Genomic DNA, 11,743 nt, shown 5'->3' on the forward strand with positions numbered 1-11,743 from the left:
ACGGTGAAGGAAAACATTGTGAGGAAACCTGCACATCTGAGAAGTTCTCTATACGAATTTCGAAGGTGTGTGAAGTCTACCAATCCGCACTAGGCCAGCGTGGTGGACTAAGGCCTAATCCCTCTCAGTAGTAGAGGAGGCCTGTGCTCAGCAGTGGGCAAGTATATAATACAGGGCTGATATTATTATTATAAATAAGTAAAGTTATTTATTGTTCAAGTGAATAAATAGGTTATAACAGTAACGTCTTGGTTGCTATTTTAGTTCATATTTTAAACAAATAGTTTATATGGACGTTCGTGTCTATAGAATATACGTCAATGTGTAAGTGTAACTAATCGATCTAATGGAGCCTTGAATCTCATCTACTGTTTGTTAATCGAAAAATTATCTCTGGTTATAAAAGTAGATTTACGTATAATTGATCTCAAAGATGCTGTTTGCGTGGATCTTGTTATGTCTATGCGCGGTGAGTTTATACTTATTGAAAAAATAATAAAGTTGAACCGAATTTAATATATTTTAGATCATTTACTCTCTGCAGAAGTAAGAAAGGTTATATTTCAATATGAGTTAAAAGTATTTATTTTGTCGTCAGGCAGGTAGTGGCTGTTATCCCGTAAGTATGTTTTATACACATCACACGTTTATCACTGAAGTGGTAGACAGAGGTACAACTTGGGCACAAATTTTTAGCAGTTGTTCCGTACTATAATATAATAAAGGGCAAATCTACCGCCATATCGAGCACAATTTCCAAAGTGCAGAGTAAGACTGAAAAGAAACCTAATATCACTTTGGCCGACTCGGGAATCGAACCCGAGACCCAAGAACGGAAGCTGTATCGCGCACGCAATACAACTACGCCATCGAAGCAGTCAAGGTTGAAATAGGAATTGATTTTATTTTATAGAAACACTGAGTTGCTATAACACTTTCTGTTTCATGTATAGATACTATGAATTGTAGCATTTAATTAAGCTATTGTTTTATGTTTGTTTTATATATTTTCTTTTTTACAGGACCTCGACGTAAGTTATAAATAATATATTTAAATCTAAATTAATTAAAATAATATTCCCCCCTGTGACCATGAAGGCTACAGTCTTCGAAACGTCGAAAAAAATAATAATATAAAGAACCGCGACAAAACCCGTAAAATAGTTTTATTTCAATGTCATACATTAGAGTAAACATGAGAAATAATAATAAATTTATAACATATTTTTTAATGACAAGGAATAAATCTTTGAATTTCTCTTCCTATTGCTATTGCTGTCAATACAAAACTATTGATAATATTACGATTCCCCATTATTTATAACAAATTTCTATCGGAGAATTAAATAATGAATTACAGTCTTAATACTTTGTAACATCGCATAAGAAAAATTTCACGCACACAACCTTCAGAACGGCGCCATTTAAAAATACGGGTAGATAACTATAATATTTGGATCTATGATTTATAATATACGAGCAATCGCTCGCGGCTTCGACCGCGCGAAAAGTCTTTGCCGTTATAACATTCGCTAAAATAATACATGACACCAGCGGCAACTATTTCCAAATTTAGATAAAAATGCCATTACTTCCCGTTGAAACAAATTATGAGGATAAAAAGTAGCCCATGTGTTAATCCAGGTCTACCCGTGAGCCAAATTCCATTCCAATCCGTATTTTTGTTGTCTAGCAAACATTTTCACAAACTTTCGCATTTATAAGATTTTAAAAACAATTACTTGTGTTTCAGAGCCAGGTTATAGTAGGACATCCGCGGCGAAGGAGCTATTATGGAGAGGTAAATAAATACCGTTTACTACTACTACTTAGAAATATATATTATGTAAAAGAATTTGTAATTATAAAGCCATATTTAAACTATCAATTTCTCGCAGCAAATTATTGCGCATAAACTTCCATCGTTTACATTAACGGGCAATATTTCAATGATTGTATACACGCGACGCCACAAGGTCTACAATCTTCAAAACTTGTAGAAGTCAGTTCGTGACTGCAGGTAGTTCACTTCTGGAAGTATTCTTACTCATTTAGACCCCGCTTGATTAATAGCAATGCATCGTGATCATTATAGCGAGAAATTAGATGTTAAGTTACACTGTGTAGTAATTACATTGGCTTCGATGTATATGTATGCTGCTGCTAGAAGCAGCCCCGGATCTTGAATTTTTTGGAGGCGGGGCAAAATCTGAAAAATGCCCCCCCCCCCACCAATGGTTTCACCTTTGTCATCTTCAACATCATTTTGCGCCCCGCGGGAAATACTTTTTGTATTGAATGTACTGTATGTCTCCGTAGTCAAAGTTGCATTAATGATAAGTTATGTATTCGTCTGCCAAGTTTGAATTTGCCGCCCTCCGTATTCGCCGTCCGGGGCACGGGCCACGGCTAGCCCCCCTTAGATCCGGGGCTGGCTTGAAGTTAAAAATAGAGTAAGTAATTTATTAGACAAAGTGCAGCGACGCTAAAAATAATAAAATATAACCTTATATCCCACTCCAATGTGGAGTCGGCGCAATGTATTCTCGAAGCGTGTTGTTGAATTCATTTGCTGTTTATGATTGGTCGCCAGACTAATGTCCAGTCCCTTATAGGATGCAACCCCGAGCAAATTGTATTATTAAATCCATCCAAAATTACTCCGTCCTAGGAATCCAACTTATTATACAGCACGGTTACACCCCAATTGTCCAAGATAATAAAAGTTAATTTGGAAACTATTTGAATTTATTTGAATGAAATTTACTCACGGATTGATTATGTCCTGGATTAGCATATAAGCTATATTTTTATCCCGGTAATATGCTCCTGTAGGAAATCTTTGAATTTTTATATTAGATTTAAGCTGCCGTAGTAATTTTGTTGCGGGAAGACTTTTCACGCGGAAGCCAAGAGCGAAACTGAGTATATAATAATTTTAATAAATCTTTATTGCAGAGAAATTCAATATCTAACATAGAGTTATTGCTGCCACTAATGGTCAGGGATCATGAGAAACAGCAAAAGAGAGAAATCCACTACCCAAACGTAGATGGGAAAGATTTCCACCTAGATTATAATAGACACAAACCTTCTGACTACATCACAAATAATTTAGCCATCTCACACGATTCTTTAGAAGACAAATCTGTGTATGTCAGAGACGATAAACAAATCAAAAGTGTAAAGAAAGAATTAAAAAACGAAGATACTGAGTATCTAAAGGATATATATTATCAAAAAGAAGTAGCACCAAAAGCAGTACCATTTAAACTGCTCAAAGTTTGCGATAGGTTGCTAAAACAAACACAACTTAAGTCTAATGATATTAAAATTGAAGTTGCAATACACTACTGCAGAGAGTTACTTGACACTTTATTTGAAAAAGATACCCCGACAGAAATATCTACAGAAAATAAAGATAAAGTAATTGATTTTAAAACGAATAGCAATGAAGACTCTGGTAATGAATGTAGTCATTGTTTACGATATATATTTGGTAGTATCAAAGGTATGAAAGATGAAGATCGCGTTTTAAATAAAAAGAGACCTTTGAGCCATTTGCCTCCAGGACCTAATGGTTGGTTTGGACCTTACAACGGAAGGAGAGATTGGATGGTGTTAAATGAAAACTATCCTGGAATGTAAGTAGATATTCTATATCATTATTTTCTAGATGGTCATTAAATTAGATACTGTTAAACTTAGAATTTAAAACAGAAGGGGGTAATATAAATACAAATTACTTCAGAGATTATATTTTATTATTCGGACAGCGTTTCGCCTTATACTAGGGCACACAATTGTATGTCCATTGAAATGAATGCCTTGGGTTTTTATACCCGTCATTTAACAGTTGGATGTCATGTCACGAACATTCAACGGCGGACCATAGGCAATATTGATACTGCTGGCTGGTTGAGTGGAAGTGGCTTTGGCTTTGGCATTGCTTGGCATGTGCTGCGTTGTAACAAATTTGAGTTTTAATCTATGTAGTCATATGATTTAATTTTACAATCAATATTATTCGTATATTATTTGGTCAAGCACGTAAAGTCGTTGATCCTGCGCCTGATATCTCCCCGCTCATGTCGGGTTGCCGTCTCACCGTACTATGAGAGTGAAGGGACAGAGAGTGCTCCTGTGTATTGCACACACTCGTGCACTATAATATCTCCTGCGTACTTGGCTAGTCTCCGTTGAGATTGGCCACCATGGCCGAAATTCGGTTAGGATAAATCAATCATATTATTTGGATAAACACTAAAAATATTAGATCAGAAACTAATTTTGCTTTAGCTTATGCAATTGCTTGTTTTCAGGTTAAGAAGTTACTTAAACAGATTCAAGTAAGTATTTTTTGTAGTCGTAAATACTACTTTATAAATATTTGGAAACTGTTGGGCGCACTAATCTTGTGTATTTAATAATCTGTCAAAGTCAATAATTTCTGTTATGCAATGTTATATTATTTACCCCGAATTTATTATCAGTTAATATAACAAATACGCTTTTATTGTTTGCAAAAAAACGTTGTCATTATTCAACGTCTAAGAACTCTGTTTACAATTTAAAAATATCCGAAACATCACGTAAATTCCGAGAAATTTTACATTAAAATGTAATTTAATATTTTCAGGAAGAAAATATTCAATTGATTTTTTTTTCAGCGGCAAAATGTTTGTAATATGAAATATATGATAATTCGTTTGACAGAATTATTTTAATAAAACCAGTGTATAAAATTACAATAAATCGATTTATTTTCCTTTTGTTTTTATTTTGCTTACAATGGATAGTTTCGTGGCGAATGTATAAACTACGCTAATAGACATGGCCCAAGAGGGCTAAGTCTTAACTTCAAAGAAGAGGGGAACAGACTACGTATCCAATAGGGGAAGCTCGCCCCCTACCGACACCTTACTTGTTAAACACAAATACTTTATTGTATATAAATACTATTTCTGTTAATCATTAACAAAATTCAAAGAAGAATTATGTATATTGCAACCAAGATAGCTTCTCATGGTGTAAAGACTAAAACATATGTGTTACTCTTTCCTCTTAAGTTCCAACTTCCACCATTACACGAAGGTTAGTGTATAACGACAATTAAATGGCAATAATAAGGCGTAAACTTGATGCCGGAAAAAGAATATTACTGGTGATAAGTCTCCCATATGTGCGAGTCCGCCTGGGTAGGTAGCATCGCAATGTCTATTTCTATGTATGTAGTCACTATGTTCCGGTTTGAAGGACATTGTAGCCAACTGTGTGTAACTACTGGATATAATGAGACTTAATATCTCACGTCTCAGGATTGCCAGCACAGTGGAATACCAAACAATACTTGTAATTCAAGTGTTGGACGGTGTTTTTACTGTGTAAGGGCGGTCATATCGCTTACCATTGGCAAGCTCGTCTCGTCAATCAAAACAATAAATAAAAAAAGGAATGGCTACTACGCTATCAAAAGAAATGCCCTTGTCAACCTTTAACGATGCTTGACTCCTCGTACTCTTCTGCTCAATTAATGTAATAATTATTTCCATATGACGTTAGTGAGCACAAAGACGGTAAAAAACACACATCTTATAAGTCGGCATTAAATTTACAATTTCATTACCATCGGTTGCAGTAAAAAAAAAAAATTGTCATATTTTTTTATTCGCACCCCAATACGGATTTTTTACAACAATTGCAGCACCGTGGCAGAATGAGTTTTGGAGCAATGGTATTTTCAAATTGTTTACGCCCTGCAGAAAAAGCTGGGAGGTATATTTTGCCTTTGCTGTCGTATTTTGGACCTTCAGGAATGAGTACGTTGCGTTGGCATAGCCGACCCTGGGGACAAAAAATTATGGTGGTTATTTTATTTTGAGATTGGAAAAATCTTGTTAGTTCTTTATCATTGTGCAAGAATTCCTTGCAGCTCTTGTAATCTCTTCAACTACAAGAAACACGACAGTTTAAAATATTTCTTTGTAGAAGAATGTGCCTCTAAACTTTATTCAGCAATTGGCTCATTTTTAGGTAGCACACCAATGGTACCACATTCTGGTGTCTAGTAATTCACTTTAAATAAATTAATAACAGAATTCTTGTCCTCAATATTATATCATAAACTTTCTTACCTTAATTCTAAGCATGTGTATACGACCACCTTTGGCCGGTGCCATGTCTAGCTGTTCCGAATTGGGCAATACAACCTCCTTCACAGTTTCTTGTGCCTTCATCCTAAAGTTAGGTTCGGGTCTAGAAATCATATTAGTAGCAGCCATTGCTTTATTACCGATAAATTCTTTCAACAAATCTTTATTTTCTTCAAAAAACATTTGCAGTTTATTCATGTTATTAGCGACTTTTGGCTCTGCAGGTTTTGTTTGAGTTATTTTTGAAAATCTTTTAACAGTGGCAGTAGTAAAAAAATTGATTTCTTTTGATTCTCTTGCATTTTCTTCATCGCTGAATGATTCGTACGCTCTTCTATTTAAATCTTCTATTATATTTGAATTTCCTTTTTTATAACTAAACTTTTGATTGCTTTGTACTGTATGAGTGGTTGTAGTAATGGTTCTCGTCATGGCTTCTGCATAATCATCGTTGTTTCTTCGAAGATCTTCCTTTATTTTATGTAGAAAATCAATGCTTTTGTCGACTTTGTTATCTTTTGAATCTAAAATTAGGTGAGGTTATGAATATTATTAATATATATTAATAATATTAATATAACCTGATGATTTTTTATGGGATATTAGGGTTAAAATCAAAAGAAAATTTGATACCCATCATTGATTAAAAATAACGTATTTAATTCTCAATTAAAGCTATTATTAAAGTCATTTTTTTGTGTTGGATACTTAAGATATTTTTTTATTTTAATCAAAAATTCTTTTAGGCATTTAATAGCTATATTAAGCTATATAAGCATCTGTTATAAGCTATATTATAGCTAGTAATATTGACCGTTAAAGAAGTAATGTTATCCCCCCGGTCCAACATTCGGTCACTGATGCGACTACGTAATTATTATAATCAAACACATTCAACAGTATAGTTAGTTATAGACCGGATATCGGGGCCAAATTTGAGGTCCAACAATTATTACCAATTGGCAATAAGACGTTGTCTTATTTAAAATTGCGTGACATATCACAGCGTCCTTAGATATTACAGAAAATATGCTAACACGGGTATTAAAAACGTAGGTATAAATCATGATAATAATAATAATAATATCAGCCCTGTATTATATACTTGCCCACTGCTGAGCACGGGCCTCCTCTACTACTGAGAGGGATTAGGCCTTAGTCCACCACGCTGGCCTAGTGCGGGTTGGTAGACTTCACACACCTTCGAAATTCCTATAGAGAACTTCTCGGGTGTGCAGGTTTCCTCACGATGTTTTCCTTCACCGTTAAAGCGAACGATAAATTCACAAAGATATATATAAATCATGATAAAACAATACTATTTTACGGTACATTGAGTATAGCATAAGTGCATAATTTTCATACGACATCTTGCCAATGTCCGCTCTAAATTATAATCTTAGAACTCTTTGATTGTAAAGCAATAAATATGAATAGCTGAATCGAAATTAATACTCCAATGTAGGTATTCGTATAGAATGTTGAACGTACTTTTAACGGCATTTAACTCTGACGGAGCCATCTTGCCACAAGACACTATACAACAGCTCCATAAGCAAATCAATAAATATAGTTTTGACTTCATATTCTACACATATAACCTTTTATCGTATTGCACAATTCAACGTTTATTTATAACGATTTGAATGTATTGATCGGCATTTACGATTGAAAAATAACTGAGTACCTTTATATTGCTTTACAATTCATACACACATTCACACCTTATATCCCCGAAAGGGAAGGCAGAGGCGCTACTGGTGTACCCATTTCCTGTCGATTCCGTCCAATGATGTGATAGGAGGCGAATCTATCGTATTATCGGGCACAAATTGCAGACTCCTAGCCATTATTGAGTAGAAAAACTTAATATCTGTGCACGTCTTGGGATCGAACCCTCAGCAATGGTGTCATACTGTAATACCACTACATCAACGATGCATTTTTTTTATGGCTTTGAATGACGTGGCGAGCTTGCCGTTTCCTTGTTGGTAAGCGATACGACCCATAAACCGGAACAAAACAATGACTACACATTGCTGCTTGGCGGCAGAAATTGACATTGCGATAATAGCTACCCTGGCGGACACTCACATATGAGAGACCTACCACCAATAAAATTAGCATTCAGTGCTTAAAATTTATTATGTCGATAACAATCTAGCTATTGGTGTTTGGTATGTGAGGATTTGTCTACTTATGGGCAGACGTGACGCTTGTCATGAAAGACTTCTCGGGCAAAAATTAGTTTCGTGACATTATGTCTTCATCTTGTATTCTAGAATACCTAATGGTTTCTAAGTGTTGATAAAATTTATCACAAAGACATGCCAAGAGTATAATCATTTTTTTCAACTAATTTCATACCAATCCAATAGGGTTGGGGATATCTTTGTCTAAACACATTATGTTTCAGGATGACGAGCGCAGTGGAATTCCACGCAGTATGTAATTCAAAGTTTTGTATGGTGTTGCCACTGTTTATAGGCGTATCGCTTACTATTAGGCAAACAAGAAGTCCGTCTCAATAACAGTGGCAAAAGGAGAAATTTTCTGAAGAAGACCCGATACAATATATAGGTACTATATGCATGAATGCTGTCTACAAATCGTTCTAATGATAATCAGATTCTACATAAAAGGGAAGCCGATGGAATCGGGCTATATGGATCCTTTGCCACTGCTCAGTATAATAAAAAAAAGTATTTTCAAAATATTTAATAATCTTCGAAGGTAAAGTCATCCATGAAGTTCTCCATATCCTCATTATCAGACTCGTGCATGTACTGCCTCCTAGATTTGGGCAGTTTGAAGTCCGGGAACGGCTCATCGTCCAGGGTCATCAGGGCCACCCCTCCTTCCCCTTCCTCTTGGATGAACCGCCGGAAGTTCAGACTGCGGCGGTTGGGATGAGGTGATTTTACCTGGACATAATATCTTTTTATTAAGTTTTAAGACTTTGAAGTTTTTTTTTTATGCGTTGGCAAATGATGTCCATTGATAGTAAGTAGAGTAGGGTCCAGTTAGAGTACCGACTACCGACTGATGATAGCAGATCATCCTTCGCCCGTCGATAAAATAATGCAGGCCTGTTTGAACTTCTCTAAAATAGTGTTGAGGCATTTCTATTCTAATTTTCAAGGAATGGGATACATACATATTTTAAATTTACCATTAATATTTACTTATATAAAGGAGAAGAGTTTGTTTATTTGAACGCATTAATCTCAGGCACTACTTGTTTCTTCTGGTGAGAGGTCATGTAAGCCGGGAATAATTGGCTTCTTAATCACAGGCACTACTAAAATTATTTTATATTTTTGGAGGTGGGAGCAGGACTTTTAAATCGGAAAAAAATTCACGCGGACGGAGCCGTGAACAAAAGCTATAATTAAAATTTTGCCATCAATCGACTATAGCTACTATGTACCTACCCATTTTCCTCTCCTGTACGCATAACTTACCTTCATAACTTTATATTTCACTTTAGGACTGACAGCATTATTCTTATAATCATTCAGACCAATTTTATCATCATCTAAGTAGTAGAAAAGGTCATTCTTGGACACTCCTTGGTAACCTATCTCTTTCTCTTCAAATTCGTGTGCTCGAGGCACTACTATGTCGGTGATGTTGAATCTTTGTTTGTCTTGTTCATGGTAGTCATAATCTGAAAATATAATTATTTTCTTTTATCCTAGCTCTGTGTGATTTTTTCTGCACACAAGTATAGAAATACATCTCAGGCAATGAATGTAATCTAGACTAACGAGAGATGATCACTCGACAGTCGTCACAATTATGCTGGCCGGTTGGAAACGGATATACACAGACTGATCCCGGAACTTGATACGCTTACGTGTGCCACTATGGCGGGTTTTGACACCTTGTGTACGGTGGTCGCTATCCGGGCGGATATAAAATATATCCTACCATCAGCAAAAGCAATTTATGTAAACGAAACTGTATGTTGTGCAATAACCTCACTTATGCGAGCTAAGCTAAACTTAGCTCAGCATTGAGTTTGTAACCAGCATTGTTTAATATTCGGAGAGATACAAATGTCGCACCGTCTATTATTTTCTCGGGCGATCTGTGTCCGTTGACATCTCCTCGGTTGAGGGGGAAGTCTTCACTCTCAGAGGGGAGGTAGTCGTAGTTGTCTTGCATTAGCTGACGCCGAATCCTGTCTATCAGATTCGATGATTTCGTGTCTGGAATTTTGAGATTTGGATTTGAATTTTGGGAAGCGTTAAAAGGCAATGTATGAGATTGTTAACGAATGAATGAGTGAATGAATGAAAGAATGAAAACACTTTATTCTTCATCACATACAGTAAAATTAATATATTAACGTATGTTTCAAATTAGTACGTGCCACAATAATTGTTTTCTATTTTATCGTATGATGAAATATGTAATGCGAAGGTGGATTGTTTATGTCAATTAATTATTTAAATAAGGGGTCTGATGTAAAGAGTAAGTGTATGAGCGCAAACTTCGAAGAATTCAAAGTCTTAAGTAGCATTAAGTTTAGACATTCGCGACGTTTACGAATACATACAATAATAGTCTTTATGAAATAAAAACACACCGTTACTACCAACAAAAAGATTAGTTTTCATCACAACCAAACCAAACACCAAGAAAATCATTTTCACTTTATAATACAAAAAGCAATATAAAAATTATAACATATTTTATTACTTTGTGAGCGGACTGAGCATTACCGTCACACATACTGAAAATATAGTATTTCATACTTGACGATTAACTATACCTAAGTATATTATATTGAAACATATGTTTTTCAACGTGTATCTTTTGAACAGGTTTTTTTTTTATTTCTTGGAATGACGAAACGAGCTTGCCCTTCGCCTGATGTTAAGCTATATGACCGTTCATAAACAGTAGAAACACCATTCAACACCTTGAATTACGAAGTATTTATTGATATTCCACTGCGCTCGCCATCACATGAGATGTTAAGTCTTGCTATGTCCAGTAGTTACACTGGCTAAAATTCCGTATATATTCTACATATATACAAAAGACATCACAGCTCAGTGTCTGACGTCACCACGGTCGTTTAAGCTGGTTATTTAAACAAAATACTGAATTAAATACATTAAATACCACAAAGCCAAGTCCTTGACAGGCGAAGCCTCGGGCGCTGTCACTCAAAACGAATTAATTCTCATTCCTCGCCCGGAGGAATTAACTAAATGTTTATTGATCCAAGTTAAAGGACGACGGTGGGTGTTCGTAGACAGACATTTTGTTGTCTATTATTGCCATCAGGCAGTACGCAGTACTTTTAATGATATAGTTACTTGTTTATACAGGATCAAGCAGTAGTAAATGAAACCAAATAATCGTCTTTACCTAAAATCATTCATGAATATTTTCACCAAAAATCCCGGTTTTGGTTTCTGATTTTTTTATCGTTTTGTAATTTAGTGCGAATATGGTGTGTGTAAGTTTATTTCTTTGTCGATAGCTTAGTTGGGTGTGGAACGGTCTGCCAAGAAGAATGTCCGCAGATTCAAAACCTAAGGGGACGCACCTGTGACTTTTCTTAAAGTGTGTAT

The 11,743-nt window shown here is 35.4% G+C and overlaps 3 protein-coding genes across 5 annotated transcripts; 1 reads left to right on the plus strand and 2 right to left on the minus strand.

The window, feature by feature from the left end:
* The first annotated feature begins 449 nt into the window (after positions 1-449).
* On the plus strand, positions 450-4,677 carry LOC115454500. The gene is made up of 7 exons (XM_037436604.1): positions 450-469; positions 599-619; positions 1,023-1,031; positions 1,754-1,801; positions 2,959-3,644; positions 4,323-4,349; positions 4,640-4,677. Exons 5-7 carry the CDS (start codon positions 2,998-3,000, stop codon positions 4,656-4,658), a joined length of 693 nt encoding a protein of 230 aa, XP_037292501.1. The 5' UTR covers positions 450-469; positions 599-619; positions 1,023-1,031; positions 1,754-1,801; positions 2,959-2,997; the 3' UTR covers positions 4,659-4,677.
* Positions 4,678-5,651: 974 nt separating this feature from the next.
* LOC119188741 lies at positions 5,652-7,811 on the minus strand. Of its 2 annotated transcripts, none has more exons than XM_037436605.1 (3): positions 7,644-7,811; positions 6,135-6,676; positions 5,652-5,844 (listed from the first exon to the last, which is right to left on the minus strand). In XM_037436605.1, the coding sequence occupies exons 1-3, from the start codon at positions 7,735-7,737 to the stop codon at positions 5,665-5,667; spliced, it is 816 nt and encodes a 271-aa protein (XP_037292502.1). In that variant the 5' UTR covers positions 7,738-7,811; the 3' UTR covers positions 5,652-5,664. The 2 variants fall into 2 exon arrangements, with proteins under 2 accessions (XP_037292502.1, XP_037292503.1); XM_037436606.1 differs by lacking the exon at positions 7,644-7,811 and adding an exon at positions 7,485-7,614.
* Positions 7,812-8,855: 1,044 nt separating this feature from the next.
* LOC119189163 lies at positions 8,856-10,878 on the minus strand. 2 transcript variants are annotated; one of them, XM_037438163.1, is made up of 4 exons: positions 10,747-10,878; positions 10,223-10,366; positions 9,617-9,822; positions 8,856-9,076 (listed from the first exon to the last, which is right to left on the minus strand). In XM_037438163.1, exons 1-4 carry the CDS (start codon positions 10,805-10,807, stop codon positions 8,870-8,872), a joined length of 618 nt encoding a protein of 205 aa, XP_037294060.1. In that variant the 5' UTR covers positions 10,808-10,878; the 3' UTR covers positions 8,856-8,869. The 2 variants fall into 2 exon arrangements, with proteins under 2 accessions (XP_037294060.1, XP_037294058.1); XM_037438161.1 differs by having other exon boundaries at positions 10,717-10,878.
* Positions 10,879-11,743: the final 865 nt, after the last annotated feature.

The sequence above is a fragment of the Manduca sexta genome, chromosome 2 (genome assembly GCF_014839805.1).
Source record: "Manduca sexta isolate Smith_Timp_Sample1 chromosome 2, JHU_Msex_v1.0, whole genome shotgun sequence".
Taxonomy (NCBI): domain Eukaryota; kingdom Metazoa; phylum Arthropoda; class Insecta; order Lepidoptera; family Sphingidae; genus Manduca; species Manduca sexta.